The 17,929-nt window shown below is 37.6% G+C and overlaps 1 protein-coding gene across 2 annotated transcripts in view; it reads left to right on the forward strand.

The window, feature by feature from the left end:
* The window catches only part of MMP16 (matrix metallopeptidase 16), a 190,955-nt gene that overhangs the window by 71,192 nt on the left and 101,834 nt on the right, over nt 1-17,929 (forward strand). For both annotated transcript variants that reach the window (XM_026099840.2, XM_064507778.1), the window contains one exon: nt 17,648-17,796. In XM_026099840.2, the coding sequence (XP_025955625.2) occupies nt 17,648-17,796 (149 nt within the window). The remainder of the gene's footprint in view (nt 1-17,647; nt 17,797-17,929) is intronic.

Below are 17,929 nucleotides of genomic sequence, written 5' to 3' on the forward strand. Positions count from 1 at the left end.
TCATTAAGGGTGGCAGGTGAAATTCAGTGTTGATAAGGTAATACATGTTACAGAATCACAAAATGGTTGAGGTTGGAAGGGACACTGTCTCACAACTCACTGCCCACTTATCTAGCCCACACTTCCGGAGCTTGCCTATGAGGATGTTCTGGGATACAGTGTCAAAGGCCTTATTGAAGTCAAGGTAGACAGCATCCACTGCTCTCTCCTCATCTACCCAGGCAATCATTCCATCATAGAATGGATGTTGATTGGTTAAGCATGATTTCTGCTTTGTGAATCCATGCTGACTACTCCTGATCATCTTCTTATCCTTCACGTGCTTAGAGATAGCAGCCAGGATGAGCTGCTCCATCACCTTTGCAGAGGTGGAGGTGAGGCTGACTGGCCTGTAGTTTCCTGGGTCCTCATTCTTGCCTTTTTTGAAGACTGGAGTGACATTGGCTTTCTTCCAGTCCTCAGGCACCTCTTCTGTTCTCCATGACCTTTCCAAGATGATTGAAAGTGGCCTAGCAATGACGTTTGCCAGCTCCCTCAGCAGTCATGGGTGCATCCCATCAGGGCCCATGGACTTGTGGATGTCCAGTTTGCTTAAATGATCTCTAACCTGATCCTCCTCCACCAAGGGAAAGTCTTTCTTTCTCCAGACTGATCTCTAGGATCTGGGATTTCTGAGGGCTGGCCTTCGCAGTAAAGACTGAAGCAAAGAAGGCATTCAGTATCTCTGCCTTCTCTGTATTATTTGTCACCAGGACCCCTGCCCCATTCAGTAGCGGGCCACATTCTCCCCAGTCTTCCTTTTGTTGCTGGTGTATTTAAAGAAGCCCTTCTTGCTGTCCTTGACTTGCCTTGCTAGATTAAACTCCAAATGGGCCTTCCTAGTCTCATCCCTGCATACTCAGATGATGTCCCTATATTCCTCCCAAGTGGCCTGTCCCCACTTCCACCTTCTGTACACTTCCTTCTTCTGTCTGAGTTTTGCCAGGAGCTCCTTGTTCATTTGTGCAGGTCTCCTGCCCCCTTTTCTCAACTGCTCATTAGGATGCACCATTCTTGAGCTTGGAGGAGGCGATCCTTGAATATTAGCCAGCTCTCTTGGATCCCTCTTCCTTCTAGGGCCCTATCCTGTGGGACTTTTCCAAGAAGGTTCCCGAAGAGGCCAAAGTTTGCTCTCCTGAAGTCCAGTGTTGTGATCATACTTTTTGCCCTGCTCCCTCCTATCAGGATCCTGAACTCCACCATCTCATGGTCACTGCAGCCAAGGCTGCCCCCAGCCTTCACATCTCCAACCAACTCTTCCTTGTGTTTTAGTACAGGGTCCAGCAGTGCACCTCTGCTTGTTGGTTCCTCCATTGCCTGTGTCAGGAAGTTATCATCATTGCTCTCCAGGAGCCTCCTGGATTGCTTGTGCCTTGCTGTGTTGTTCCTCCAGCAGATATCAGGGTGGTCAAAGTCCCCCATAAGAACCAGGGCCTATGATTGTGAGGCTACTTCCAGCTGTCTGTAGAAGGCCTCATCTACTACTTCTTCCTAATCAGGTGGCCTGTGGCAAACACCCACAACAGTGTCATGCTTGTTAGTCTGACCCTTAATCCTTATCCATGAGCTCTCAACCTGCACTTAGTCCACCCCTAGAGAGGGTATTTTGAATTTTTCACACTTTGCAGATTTCTAAAATAACTGTAGTCGCTCAGGGAAGAGACTTGGGCATCATTTTGGACAGCTCAGTGAAAACATCTGTTTGCTGTGCTGCAAAAGAAAAATACTAGGATGTTTAAAAACATAATTTTAAAAATTCTGAAATATTATAATATAATCACAATGATATAATATCATTAAATGTAGTACTAATCCATACTATTTTCTCACATAGGCTTTGTTAGGTTCTAGTGACTTCATCTCAGGGCATGATTCATCAAGAAAAGACAGAATTCTAGAAAAGGGTCAGAAATAATTTGAAAATGGAAAGCCTTTTCTGGAAGAGACCATATCAGTATTGTTTCATTTGAGAGGAGACTAAATAGGGTCATAGGATCGTCCTTAAGAATAAGAAAAGCTAAACTGGGTTCTCCTATTTACCTTTTCAAAAACTAATGGAGGTCAACTGAAATGGACAGTAAGCTTTGAAATGAGAATTGCTTTCTGACAAAAACAGCCTTTAACTGATGTGATGAAAACAAATTGACCCAGGTATCCATAATTGTCCAATAGGTAGTTTTTACTAAGAGAGAAAGTGTAGTACCATTGAGGCAATCCACTGTGATATTTCCCATAGTATTCTTATTTAGTCTTCCATTTTTAATAATCATTTATGAAAATAAAAGCACAATTTTTATGATGACTTATCATGCCTCAGTTTATGTCATAGAGATAATGTTCCTGGCATGGATACATACAATCTGTTAACAGCTTTTGATGTTACCAGATTCTTCACCCTTACTTTGCTTTTAGGTCATCTGCAAAACTTACTCAAAGCTGAAATAGGCTGCATTTCTGTTCTGGATGGAGAGCGGGGAAGGGGAACTAGAGATCAGTTAAATTTGATACATCTAAAAATGCCACTCACTAAAAGCTCTCTTATTTCATTAGGCATACCTACTTTTTGGCAATATGACTGTATCATCATATCTTGCCTTTTATCAGTAAAAATGAATGAGGAGAAAATTCCAGTTTTCTGCCAGGTTCGTGAAAGTCATAATGCTGAACTTCATGGAAAGGACAAATGAGATGCTTCAATGACTATAGGTTCCTCAACAACTACTGGAAAGGCGGTTATAGCTATCTTAGGTGGATATAGGGGATGTCTTAGGGCTTCCCAGAGAACTCCTGTCTTTCAAATCTACTGCTGACTAATAGGTGCTTGATAACTTTGAAGCTTTATCCTTCAGTAGTTGTAAGCTAGCAGAACTTTCTGTTGCATCAAGGATGTAAGCAGACTTGGTCTCTATCACTGCTTCTCCAGATTTTCTTCTGTGAAGAGAGAAAAGAAAGGTCACTGGCACTCTCTGAGCCTCCATTTACATCCCTGGTGAATAATTCTGGTGTTTGACTGCTGCAGGTAATGTTCTCAGCAATAGCATCATGAAATCAATATGATTTTTCACAGCTTTCACTGTCTAGGGACTTCTCATTAAAGTCTTGTTCATATCCCTGCTTCTTCTTAAAAGGCCATGAAGAGCATCCAGGCACTTCCTACAGATTCAGGAAGACACCTTTCCATCAGTTTGTGTTCAGGGAACAGCTGCATTATTAAATTCATTATTAAAGTAAGGAAGAGTAGAGCCCTAATGATGTGTTTAAGCGGCCCTTAAAAATAACCTAAGTTAGATTGTTGAGTTATAAGGCTATTATTACTTTAAAAGCTGATCTCATACAGCATTCCAAAGTTAGAAGGAAATGCTAGCAATTTCTACTTTTTGGTAACATGAAATTCTCATTGTTAAAAAAGGATTTTTAAGCATCATTTTTCTCAAATATTACTTAGATTGCAGAAAGAAGAAAGATTACAATTTTGTGTAAGCATTTGCTTACAGAAAAGATATTTCACAAACATTTGTATTTTAAAAATATGAATAGATATGATGAAGGTGTATTACAAAATTTTAATGTGAGAAAGGAGATGGCACTTGATAAAAATGAAATTTATAGTGTAGATGTGTGTTTATCATACAGATAGCCTCAAACTGAATGCAATAACATATTGTTAACTCTTACCTCATTGTGGCCAGTAAAAGAAAACATTGCCAAGGGTCTAAAATATGCTGTAGTTCAGCTGTCATACAGAAAATCTCAGCAAAATGAGGGAAAGAGAGTACTACACTACATCTGAAGATCTCAGTTGGAAATGGTTTGCATGTCCATTCTGTCTTAGGATAGGGCATACTAGAACAACATATTTACCCAGTTTATACCATATGCCAATCTTAATCTCTATTTGTTTGTTTATCATAGAGGTGTCACAGGCTGGAGTTGTTTGGGTGTTGGTGCCTCAGCTGCAGTTCTGAGGCACATTGATCTGGAGGTGAGCTTAATGATTGCAAGGTGCAGGACCGCATCTGACTCCTAACCCTTTTCCCTTTTTTCTCTGACTCCTTAAAGACTTTTTTTTCTTTTTATTCTTTCTTTTTTTTTTCTCCTGCAGTATAACCAAACTTAGTGTGCTTCTTTATGCTGATAGCTGAGAAATCAAATATTCTGTTTGCCCATTAATAATTGCTACCTCAATCTACTAAAGTGTTTTTTCTTGTTCTCAAGACCAAAACTACAAAAATGTGTAATTCTGTCTTAAGCTTGTGTATACACACACAGATAAACAGTTGTAAAAATCCTTGGTTTGTATACATGCAAAAGCTGTTTTCATTTGCAGCTTGGACCTGTACAAAAATACATGCATACTACTGGAAATTTGGACTTAGCTGCTGAATGGGATTATCCCAGTCCTAATTTTGCCACTAGTTTATGGTAGGTCAAGTCTAAATAACTTATGTTAAACTGAAAATAAATTAATATCAAGTGAGATAACGCTTGGGATATATAAACATAATGTTCACAGGATTAGCATGCTAATAACATTGCTCTGGGGATACAAGACCTATTTTATTAATTGCAAATGCAGTTTAGAAAATATACTAGATTGCTTGTTTTGTGTGTTAGCTCTCTTAATTGTGTCAAAGGTCATGCTGATTTCAAAAAAAAACAGAAAAAACACACATAAATTTTCCCTCTGCTTTTCATCTTCTTTAAATCTATCCACATACTTGATCCAGAAAAATAATGTATGCATACAGAAAAAAACCCACAAAGTTTGAGCTGTTATAAATGTTACCTGTGATGACTGTAAGGAAATTAATTTTGTAGTAACATATTTTTTGGTTTAATGTATATAAAAAATATAGATAGGTCTTGCTGCCAGTTGATGGAGACACTTTACTGAGTGCTCTAAGCATCCATCGGAACCTAGGGCTATTGAGGGTATTCAGCAATTCACAGCATCAGGTGCTAATTAAGCAAAGCTAAAATTGTTCTATTACATTTTTAAATTGCAGTACACATGACAGTAGCCCATAGGGGAGCTAATAAAAGACAGTCCCGTGGTTTGCTTTGAAGCAATTACTGTACATCCGTTTTTGCCTTCAGGAATCACCTTGTCACATCCCTCACTTGCATCAATCCACCACTTCCCCTTCCCCCTTCTATTTTTGTAATCCTGCCCTTTAACAAAAATAGAGTTTAGAGGATGACATAAAAAGGAGAGTTGCAGATGTACTGAAATATATGCAGTCTTTCTCCTACTTGCAGGAGGATTACAGACAGCTGGTAAGTTAGAGTACTGCGAGCAAAATAGACTTACTTATCAAGTGAAGTATGACAACTTTTTCTATCTTTATGGAAGTAGGAGGCTAATACAGCTAGCCTGAGTTGGTCATATTCCATCATTGATCTATACAGAGATCATTTCATGGATAAGGAGTATTTTATTTCAGAATTGATATCATCTTTGTTATAGCAAACAAGACAGCTTTTTGTATGCTTTCTGTCAACTTACTTTACCTTAACATCTACTGCTGGAGTCAGTTATGACAGATTCTGTGGTGGTTTTGAAGCAAGGAACTCATCACCTATTTAGTCTTAGGAAGCCTTGCTCATCACTAGGACAATTTACTAAATTCACTTTCTCTTGCTACTAAATATAAGATTTGAACTCTAGAGAGAAAAGCTACTCTACTGACCTATTACAATGCATACCAGAACAGAATTTATGAAAAATATGTGGAAACTGCTGAAGGTGATTTAAAATTCTTGTACAAATATTTATCCAGTATTGTTATCTCTTCAATTGTAGAGCACTGCATGGCTCCATTTGAATTATATGTACAAGAGGAAAATAAGACAAGTGTTATTTGCATAAATTATCAAAGGGAATCATTAGAAGCAAGCATGTAAAAATACAATGCTAGATTCTAATTGATCCTCCCACGGGGATTTCCTGAAAAGGGGTTGGAAATGAAAGTGGGGAGCATCAATTGCAGGTCAATATCCCATGCAAACTCCTCTGCTGGATGGACACCTTCCAAACTGGGGAATAAGTCAGAAATTAAAAGAGGACAGGACAGAGGGCAAGCTCTTTTCTGTATAGCCTTTTCCTGTTCATCTCTACCATTTCTGATAGGATAGAGTTACTACGTAGCTGCATGGAACGTCCTCATTGCAGAACAGAAAGAACGTGGCTGAATTAAAATGTTGCCCTCCTTCCTCCCAAACTGGAGGCATTGTTCCTAAGAAATTGTAGGCTCCAGGATTATGCTTCCTTCCTCCTCCATTAGCTCCCAGGCCTCTTTGCAGAAGTTATGAGGTTTCTCTTTCAGGAGATGTATGTCATAGTATTGAAGTTTGTCTTCTTTTCACTCTTTTGTATGGACCAAATAAAGTCATTTGGGAAACCTTTTATGCTCTCTGCATTCTTTTCTTATCTCCTCTTGGGAAGAAAGAATTTGGTGTTATCTGTAAATTTTATGTGCCTTATAAAATCCACGATCATCTTCTATCTACAGGTTTCTGCAGAAAAAACAGGAGTCATATTTTTCAAAGTGCTGTTATAGTACTGAAAATATCACCAATCTTACACTAGCTTTACTGGTAGGATTTCTAAATTATGGAATTATATCCACCTAGGAAACACACAGCGTTTTTAAAGTTTAGATGTTAATTAGCTGACTTCTTTGAAAAGCAGAAAACAAAAAAAGAATTTTAAAGTGGTTTTATTATTATTTTATGTTTAAAAGATTCCTTTAACCGTGGGAAACAGACATACTGTGTTTATACTGCAAGTAGTGGTGACATCATTAATTGTTGAAAACGTATACAAAGGAAGTAAAGGTAACATTCAACAAAATGAAGGATATATCTGATTCAAGTAAGTACCTTCTGTTTCGACTGAAGGCTACTTTGCTGTTGACTTTAGTGTAGCCGATTCGTTCTTTTTCCTCAGACACAGACTCTCAAACACAGTTTACGTGAAATACGGCATGAATTTACATGCAATCTTGCTTGTGGAGGTGTCTTCACAAAACTATGAAGTATAAAGCCACAAAAAATATGCAATGATGTGTTATTACATTTATGTTCATTTGTTTTAGTGCAAACTTAATTTTATCCACAGTGTGAGACTATTCAAGATGTAAATATCAATACAATAAATATTTTATAGAGACTTAATGAATGTGTCTGTGATTGAAAATTTTATTTTACTTATATCTATAAAATGAGAAAAATAAACATTGTAATGAAGAAAACTAAATATAAGTAGTTTTGAGAAAAAAAGAAGTTTGGCCAAATCACATTTCCTTTAGATGTTTAACTTGCAGTTCATCAGCTTTACTGATGTAAACTTAAAGCTTCATAAACTGTAATAGTAGAGTTATTTTATCTACTGGATTCAAATACCAAATGTCAGATATGACCTGAATAATCATTTCCCCAAAGGAACTTTGCAGCTTGACCTTTTGATTTTATTACAATGGACTACCTTCCCATGAGCCTTTTTAAAGTAGCACAATACCATCTGTTGGTACATTATGTATTTATGTATTTACTATATAAATGTCTTAGAACAAAGTTTCAATACTTTTTTTTAAGATAATTTGAAGTACTCTCTTAGGACCTATAAAAAAAAGGCAGTGCTGATTAATGTATTTTTCATTAATATATAGTCAATATCACGTATATCCTACATAACTGCATATAACTTAATGCCAAATAACCATAACTCTGGACCTTAATTTTATAGTAGTATACAATTTCTGTTTGTCTGATATAGATGATGATGCTAATGATTATATGGTCTATAAGGCAAGTCCTCTATTACTCTTAAATCTTATCAATATGAGTGCCTTTCTCTTGAAGTACCTGATTGACTGCAATGATTATTCTCAGCTTAAAAAAATCTGTGGCAATTTCTAGTTAGTGCCAATCACTTTGAGATTTTTTGTTGTTTGTAAGATGGTGATGGGAGAAGTTAAGCAGTCTTTACAAGTTTATGATGAAAATGCATGGCTTTGTTTGTTCAGCATGTAGGTATGAGGGGAAGTGTACCTGCCTCTACTCTTGTGGGATCTAAAACATGAAAAATGAAAGGCCAGGCAAGTGCTAAGCTGTAGGAGGTAAGCAGCAAACTGTTTCTTTGGTTGGTGTTTAGTTCTCTGCGTACTCTTAGGTAGTGAAATGTAAGAAACAACTCTGCACTCAAATACTGCAATGGTAAGCACAATCAAAACAATGCCAGAAATATATGGATTAGATGGATTAGACCAATATAATCAGCTTGCAGGTGAGGCAATGCAAAGCTATGGGGATCAAAGAAATACTAATACCAAGGCAATAACAAGATGGGGTTTGTCCCTCAACTTGATGTAATCTTCTGCACTGTGATGAGACTCACTTTGAACTCTTGCCTTCCTTGAGACAACACCAGATAACGTTTGCATTTATATAGCATTTTCCATGTTCCAAGCCCTGTCTGGATTCTTGTAACCCTGTGCTATGGAAAGTTTGGAAACATGACTCACATGTTCTTATCTATCTCTGCTGCCAAGAAAGACAGCTAATTCTTCCAAGAACACATGATGGACCCATGGCTAAACTAGGATCATTCTGACTCCCACATCATGGCTTGTTCTTGATATATCCTGGTCTCCTTGACCTGGCCAGCGGTGTTCTGGGGTCCAGGCAGCTGAATGAAGGCTCTACAAACAGTTTTAAATAGCAAGCCACAGAAATCTGCAAAACAGACAGAGAAACATAAAGTTTTCAGAGACTGGGGATATTCCAGGTGAGAGCACACAAATAGAGGAACCTCTCAGAAGATACACAGAGTGGGAGAGAAAGAGGCAAAAAAGGAGAAGTAAAAGGATGATACCGACCAATAAAATGAACCTTATAGAGACTGGAGGTTTGTGAATTCTTGTGAGCACCCTCCATACTCTTCATTAGGATGGTTGTCAGAGGAGAAATAGACCATAATTCTTTCAAAATATATTCCAGAAACCCTATTGTGTAGCTATCAGACAAACAAAAAAAAATGCACCCAAATTCCTCCTTAGCTTGAGTTTCATAAATAAAAGGCACTACTGAATAGATTATATAGAAAGAAAGTTCTTTGGAGAATTACACTTTCTGCGACTGACTTTACTCTTTGAACATGAGGACTTTCTCCCCTAGTCTTGCAACATCCTGCCAGATAAATTATTTTCTCCAAGACTGTCACCTCATTTTTTTTTTCCGGGTGATTATTAAGAATTACTCATTATTTCTCTCCTTTATCTCATTTAAAAGATTAAATGACTCAACACACTTTGTATGTACATAGAACATCTCCCTATGTTTCTTTTGCTCTGTGTATCATCCTTTTTTCCACAGAAACTTTCAGTGTCTCCTTCCTGTCAGCTGTTTTTTTCATTTCACATTAAACTAGATAAGAACTATTTCTCATGAAGGAATTGTCTGTCATTCTTAGTTTGTTCTGTGCAGCACAATGGGACTCTATTGCTTATTACAGAAATTTTTGTATCTTCTACTGTGTAAATATTAACAATTAGTGTTGTTCCCATATTCCTGGTTCTCTGTGATTCCTTTTTTTACCCTCCTGTTAGGAGCAGTGCCAGCAATATAGGAATGTAGGTATGTTTTCCTCCTGGGCAACTACTGTTCTTCCTATTTTGGATATCTTGGAGTGACAAAGTGGGACAGTTTTGGAGTGATACAAGTACGTGAGTTTTAATACCAAATAAAGTTCCCCCTTCTCCATGAGGAGAGTGTCTGTTAAAGGAAAATCAAGCCACTGTAAATGTAATTATCAAGTGGTACATGCCTAGCCAAATTGCCTTAGGATACACTCATGTATGCACCTATGCACCTTCCTCTGTACTACCTAAAATATATATTCACTTCAGTCTGGGACTCTTGTATGCAGTAAAAGATTATATCCTTTCATTTGACCATCTCAGAAGGAGTCTGGAATAATTTTAGACTGATGGTTACAACAGACTTCAGAGAAAAAAGACATAAAAATACCAGTAATGACATACCTTGATTTCTAGTCCCTTGGTGACTTTTACATGGTTTGAGCCAGTGTGAACAGGATTCTGCAAGTCTTCAGGATATTACAGTTTAGGGGCCTTCAGTCTAGAAGTTTCAAAATTATCTGTGAACTGCTCCAGACTTACCCAGCCAGTTTATTTGACACAGAGCATCCTTAGCAATGCAGACCATTTATTTTCCAAGAAGCTACAGAAATTCCATTAAGCCATAAGAAGGACAGTATCCCGTAACATATGCTCTATGAGGGAGCGTTTACATCTACTAGAACTGTTAGATTTATTTGTGGAGGTGTTTCCACTGGTCTGGTTTCACTCTTCTCCAGAGATTTCAATTAATGACTGGAGAAAATTTTCCTGAGCAATTAATGAAGAAGATCGACATTCTTCAGTCAGTTATAAATATATATACTCTTATGGGGAATGAGCAGATCATGTGGTACAAAGAGTTTCTTTCCAGAGCACAAATCTGTGTCATTCTCTGTTAGAACAGTAACCCACTTTCTGTACAGACACTCAGTAGAAGTGATGAATGAACAATGTGACTCCTGTGTTTGGATCTGGGTAATAATCTGATCCTATATTTTAGCATCTCTCAAGCATGGTGTTAAATGCAGATTCAGTGTCTGCCACATACTGGTAGGACCCCACCTGTCTGGAATCAGCAAACAGCTCTTTCCTAGTGCTCCTGGCTCCTCTTTTACCCACTTTGTTCTTACTTCTTTTGAGGTACTTTGTTTTTTCCTTGCACAAGTGTGGCAGAAAAGCAAAGGACATAGGGTGGGAAGTACTTATCTATGCATTATTTTATTCTTAAACTGACCTAGAATTGTAAATATTAGGAAAACAACAAGCAGTCTTGAATATATTTTGCCTTATTACTCTTGTCGCTCCTTGGAGTCTGACTTTGGTTCAAGTCATTAACCTGGCAGACCTTGGCCCAGCCATGGGCTGCACTCTCGGTTCTTGCAATGGAATTATTTCTCACTTTTAAAATGATCTCTGACACCATACACTTGCAAAGGGAATTTGCAGACTCTGACCCATTTATCCTGACTTCACGTAGGAAGAGACATACAAGAACATCTACAGGCAAGTCTGGTTTTGAACTACCGGAGACTCGTATAATAAGAATATTCAGTTTCCCTTCCATTTTGTAGCAGGAACTCAGGAGAAACTATAAGCATATACATATTAAAACTATGGAGATTGCTTAACTAATTTTGAACTAGCTCTCTAGCTGCAGCAGCTCTGAATTCAGTGAGGCCTAATTTATCCTTTTCTTTGGCTCACTGTGATCTCACCTCTGCTGGTACTTGTAGTACTGTACTGCAGCTCAGGACTTACTATGGTGTAGTCTGCAACATTGACATTCCATAGACTTTTTTCTTAGTTATTAAGTCCTTGTTACAAATTCTGTAATCCACAGTAAAGTTTACAGTCATCGATGTGTCTCAGACTATGCCAACACCACAGAAACATAAAGGGCTAAATTGTTTTTTGGGTTTGCAGCAGTAATTCACAAGAAAAGAAGTTGATTGCTTTCTAGGTTAGGAAGAATTGGGTCATCTGCAAACTAACTTTGCAAGTTACTTTTTTTTTTTTTCTTCTCCTGACATGTTCACAGAAACAAACAATTGCTTGGTTTGAAGATTATTCCTGGCATTTAAAATCTTTTCCACTCTGTTATAAAATTTCCAAGAATGAGATTTGTTTGTGAGCTGCAAGGCATTCCAGATTAATGCATTCTGAGCATGTAGACTATTTTTATAGCTGTTAAGGATTAATTATCTCAGATTATTACCGTAGCTACTAAAACTATCAGAGCCATTAAACTATTTTGTTAACTATTATAATTCTTACTCATATTTCAGAGTTACTTCTCATAGACTAGGTTAAAGTCTCCTCAAATGTGTGTTGTTATGTGCTACTTTGGAGAAGTATTTAGCTAAGGAATTTTCTCACCAAATCAATACCTTGCACAAAATACCTATCTTCTGTATTCTGTGAATTCACATAGAATGTGTACTCTTTTAAAAAGGGGAAACAGTCATCAATAAGAGATGGGTGTAATTGGAGTTAATAGGTAGGAAAAACAGCAGAAAATTCACCATACTGCTCGGTGTAAATACTTGTTTCTGGTTTATTTCTTCAGGTTGTCACTGGAAAGTCAGTATTAACTGCAGCAGTTAGGCCTCTAATTAAAACACACCATTAGCTGTTAACAACTTGGAGCATTACAACATCATTAGGAGAAAAGCACGACTGAATACAAAAATTTCATTGGTGTATTCTTCAGATGCTAGGCATATTGTAACAGTTTCAAAAGTGTGCTATCAACACCAGACCTGTGCAGAGCTGCTTCACCAGACCTGTGCAGAGCTGCTTCTGGTGGTATCAAAGCACCAGTAACATGCTGGTATGTCCCAAGACAAAATATAATGCAGATACCATCTTAGATCTGAAACTGCAGATTAGCATGGCATATCATAAATTGGCCTACATGGACCACTACCCTAGCTATACTATTCCTAATCCTGGAGTTAGCTTATTTATCTATAGTGTAATAAAAATCTCTCATCTCTTTTCAAAATGACATCAGCACTTAAACTGCTAAATCCTGTTGGTGTTCAGTGAGAGCCAGGCTCTTAAATGTAAGATTTTTGAAAATATAAATTAATCTCCTGAATTACTCAGATGTTTTAAATCATTTTACTTATAGTGTCTTTGGTAGAAATGTATTAAAAACCAAAAGCCAAAATATTTTGAAATTATGAAATATCGCATTTTTACTGAGCACCAATAGGATTTGTGTTTGCATGGTAAATCTAAGAAAGGAACTAGAGTACATAAATAATAATGACATGTAGCTACACTACTGAGAGTGTTTGTGAAATTGTTTTGATCCATGCTTTATTAGACTGTTTGATTTACTAAGCTTTCAGATTTGTAGAACATAAATGTACTGTAGCTTATATTGTGTACTGTCATTCAGTAACACTAATAATTCCTTGATATATTCTCTTCTATCTTAGAAGTTACTAAGCTCTCTGAAACTCTGATTATCTTCATGATATTCTTGTTTCATCTTTAATTATGATATATGGGTTTTCTTGATTCTTGCTAATAATCTGGGGTCAATTCCCAAACTAGCAAAGATCTGGATGACTGAAGTCTGTTTTTTTAATACCCTTTAAATTATCTCATATTTTATCCTTTAGGTTGGAGGATATAGAGATGTGACAAACAAAATGACATCTATTGCTTAGCCAGATGGTCCATCATTAGTATCAGTTGGAAATTAAGATGAAAAGACGTTTTCATTATGGCAGTTAAAAAAAAAAAAAGAGGCAAAAAAAAAGGCATCTAGTCAATGACATCCAAAATCTGAACGGTATATGCTGAGTGCTTACAGATTCCACAGCCTCCTGTAGAAGTGGCAGATTCCCAGCAAAGTCTCAGCATCTCTCAAGGTTTCATCCCCTATGGGTTATCTTTTTCCTTAGACCTAGGTCTAAGACTTCTTAGAAAAGAAGAGCTAGAATTATGTGAGGATTTTTGTCTGGTGGAAAAGGCATGTGCAAAGGAGAGTTTTACCATTTAAAAATGCCTTAATAAATGTGGCATAAGCTTTAGTTTAAATATTAAGAAAAAATAATTTTTGGCTAATTTTATTTCTGTGTGGTTTTTTTCCCCCAAATTAAATGTTTCAGTGTCTATATTCTTCTGAAAACCCCTAAAGCTTTTCTGCTAAACATTAGTATTTGTTAACAGGCTAACAATGGGAACCACTGTACAAATCTAGTGCAAGCAGATGCTTAGTAAAGACAGATTTTAGCTTCTAGTTTCCAAGAGGTTAATATGAACAATGAAAAGTCTCTGGGATTAAACAGATGGCATTTCTTTAGTTTATTTTTAAAAGATTAGAATGATTGACTCACATAAGAGTTGAGATATGTATTTGAAAGAAGGCAATTGTACAGGGGAGATGAATAATCATTTCTCCTCACCCATAGCAGATGAGGTGAGAGGTTACAGACTTAATTTACTAGGGAAATTTGACTCTAAGGCAAATGTCACAGTAGTAGGGTAGTAAAGCCCCAGAACAGAGATGGAGGTGGTGGAACCCGTTGTCTTCCAGCTTTGTTTGTCCGTGGTTACAGTGAGAGGTTACTGTCAGAGTGCTGTAGGAAGAGAAAGTCCTGCCTTAAAACTCCACTTGAAGTAGCAATATTTTGTCTTCCTAAAATGTGGAAAGGCATGGGAGATATCACCAGTGTCAGAGTTTGTGCAAAGTATCTTTGTTGGTGTCCCAGACATTACACGTTAGATGACTACTTCACTATTTTCTTGTTCTATGATAGATGAGTTCCTCAGAGTAATACCTAGCTTTTGAAAATACAGTTTCTTGCCAAGATTGCATTAACACTGCTGAAGTGTGTTAAGGCAGAGAGAGAGAGACATCTAATTTCAGTAGAGGGGGATGGGGAATAATTTCATAATATGATTTCATAATTTCATGATTTCTTTAATATGATTTTCTCAAAAAACCAAGATTTTCATTTATTCTCCTGCTATGCTGTCTCATTCTGTGTGTTTGGGTTTTTTTTTTTTTTTCCTCTTTGTTATTTTCCTCACATATATATCTTGGATTTCACTCTAAACTTAAGTTTTTCCTTCATAGTTCCCAACATTTGGTCTATGCACAATCAAATCTTAGGGGCACATTTCAGTTATCTGGCACACTGAACCAACTTCCTTTAAAATTTATTGGTAGAAGACTGAGAAAACTAAGGAATGAAACAGCAACCAGATTTGTTATCTCATGTCTTGTTGCATGACCCTTTCTCGGAACTCCGTAGCATTTACGTAATACTAGAGCTTACACACTCTCAAGCATTCACTAGTTAAATGGCTCGGAGGCCAATTTGTCTGAATTTTCAGGAAAAGGAGCTTGCTTACAGAGTGTCAGCTGAGTTTCCAGTATGTTGGCTTTGTGTACTACTTGCTATTTTACAGTTTATCTGGAAGACTCCTCTACCATTCTCACGATCATTACTCCCCAAACTCTTTTTTGTCTCTGTCTCTCCTTACAACTTTTCCAATTAAGATAATCAAAGCTTCAGCCTCTGTTAAATTTGGTAAATTGTAACTGCATACCCCTCTCTCCTTCAGTTATACCACAGTGAGTGTTGTTTTGAGTGGTGATAGGCAGCCTCACAAGCTTACCAAGCAATTCTGTATGTCCTTAGCTCCTGGAAGAGGTCTGCATGGGGAGCCCAGCTCAGTGTCTGCATCCCAAATTCATGCTGAGAGGGTGGCAACAGAGTGGGATCAGTTCAGGCAGTAGTGACATGTCACTCAGAATTATTTTGCTTCTGTAACTGATCGTTTGTTTTAATGTCACTCTCTGACATTGATCCCTTTGCCTTTTCTGCCATAAGTTGAAAGGCTGAGTCTCAAAATAACCCCATTTTAGTTATACTCATTGTGAATATTAATTCAAAGGAACTCTACATATTACCTTGAAATCCACCCAGCCTGTGTCAGATTGATCTATTACTTCCATAGCCTTGTTTCCACATCTCGCTTTGTTCCTGTCAACCTCCCAACTCTAGCTAGCCCTTCAAGCCATCCTCCACTAATAGCAGGAAAACCAGGCTTCCTGCAGAAAGTGACACACAAGCTAAATGATTTATGTGAAGACACCAATCTAAAACAAAACTGAAGTTCACAAGTTCATCCTTGAAGCCGAAAAGTGCAAAAAGTGAAGAATAAGCAAAGTTGGATGTGGGTACAGAATGTCATCCAGTTAAACTGGAAATGATAGCATCATTCTATCTATTAAATAGAATTTTTGTCTTGTACTCAAGTTGCACTTGTATATGGAGATAGTGTGCTAAGACAAGAGAGGTTAGGCTAGCTTAATCCTGTCTGTACTGCATCTCCCTGTTGTGTAGAGCTCACAATCATTGCTGGCATTGTGTATGAACTGCACTCGGAGGTGAAGGGTGGGGGTTACAATTTAAATCTGTTTAAATTAGAAATATCTGAACTCACAACCTGAAGATTTCGCCTATCTGTAACACTAGGTTCATACTTGGTTTGCACTGAGCCAGATACTCCCCCTTGTTCAGTGGATAATAAAATTACCATACCAATGAACTGACCCATTTTGAGGTGCTTCACTGGATGTGTAACCAAAGCTCAGTTTTTCCTTTCTGTAAACTAGAAATGCACCACCAACATGGTTAACCTGCTACAGAACTGGTTCAGGTTGACTCTGCAAGCTAAATTTCAGGTTGAGAATCACAAACTCTGTGCTTTGGTGTCAGGATGTGTATAAACAGTGCGTATACACAGATAGATAACCCAAAAATGACATATGAAGCAGACAAATCTCACAACACACTCTAAGGGGAGAGTGGGTGGATAACATTCGTTAACGTAACAATCCAGAATCCACGAACCAGGATGTGATATATTTGAGAGAGGTGTCTGAATTGATTTTTTTATTTGTTTGTTTGTTGTTGTTTTTTTTTTTTTTTAAAGAAGGGAAGATCAGATTTATGGAGTCACAGGTACTTTGTCACTGGGAGGAGCGAGGCTGCAGCAATAGAATTTAAGTGTATTGTATAGTGGCAATGTATGCGCCTCTCAGTGTAGTGAGCTTCAGATGAGAAGCCCTTGACGTTTTTAAAGATGTATCAATGCTCTCATCCCTTCAAAAGTCTTGCAGTATGCCCTATATAGGCTGGATTTTGAGACTGCGTAGAAACATTAGTATGGCTGCAACTACTTTTTATTAAACATTGCCTCAAGAGGAGAGCATATTTCAGAGTGCTGTGAGAGCTCCTGTTTTTCCAGGTGTATTTAAGATGTTGGCTTTAATCCATAAAACTTCCAGTTATTGAGACCATGTCCTCTCCCTCTCACTTCTACACAATTAAGAACACAAACAGTTGGCACTAAATCCATCTTCATTTAAAAAGGAGGATCCTGTCATCAGGCAGTTTCCTAGAAGTGGGCCTGGACTCCCCTACTTCCCTGTCTCCCAGCCAATTGCTTTGCTTATCACTATGTGAGTTGAATGATCTTCCTGGAAAGCTGAATCTCTTCCCACACTCTTTTTCATACCGTTTGAGAGAAAATATGAATGTAGTACCATTGTGTGAGATCTACTGTGGATTTGTTGTTGTAATTGGTGAATAATATTACGTAAAATTTCTTGAAGTGCCTAGAGCCAGGGACAGGTGCTTAAGCTGTAACTCGAGATAAATAAATACATTCAATAAATAATTGAAACAGGAGGTATCAGAGAATAGAGCTAGCTCCTGGGTACAAAACACAAGTCCTATGTCTTAAAACAGCAGAATCTTTAATAAAAGAGATAAAATAGAAGCCTGAAAGAATTTCTCCTCTGCAAAATACCAAACTGACAGGATTTGTGCTTGGTGAATTAAAAGCTTCATCATATATGATGCAAAGCTAATTACTAGGGAGCATTTTATTTACCTCTAATTTCTATTCAATAGCCATTGCACTTGTCATTGCAGGTATGGTTACAAAAGTATGGCTACCTTCCACCAACTGACCCCCGAATGTCGGTGTTGCGCTCTGCAGAAACCATGCAATCAGCTATAGCTGCCATGCAGCAGTTCTATGGCATTAATATGACAGGAAAAGTGGACAGGAACACAATTGAGTAAGTAACTGGTACTGTACTGCTCTCGACTTTTCTGTTTCAGGAAGAATAAAATACAACTGGAAAAACTTTAAAGCACATGAAGCGTGGTGACCAGGATATCCGAATAATGTTGCAGCTTTGGATGAGGAAT

This window comes from Dromaius novaehollandiae, chromosome 2, assembly GCF_036370855.1.
Source record: "Dromaius novaehollandiae isolate bDroNov1 chromosome 2, bDroNov1.hap1, whole genome shotgun sequence".
NCBI lineage: Eukaryota > Metazoa > Chordata > Aves > Casuariiformes > Dromaiidae > Dromaius > Dromaius novaehollandiae.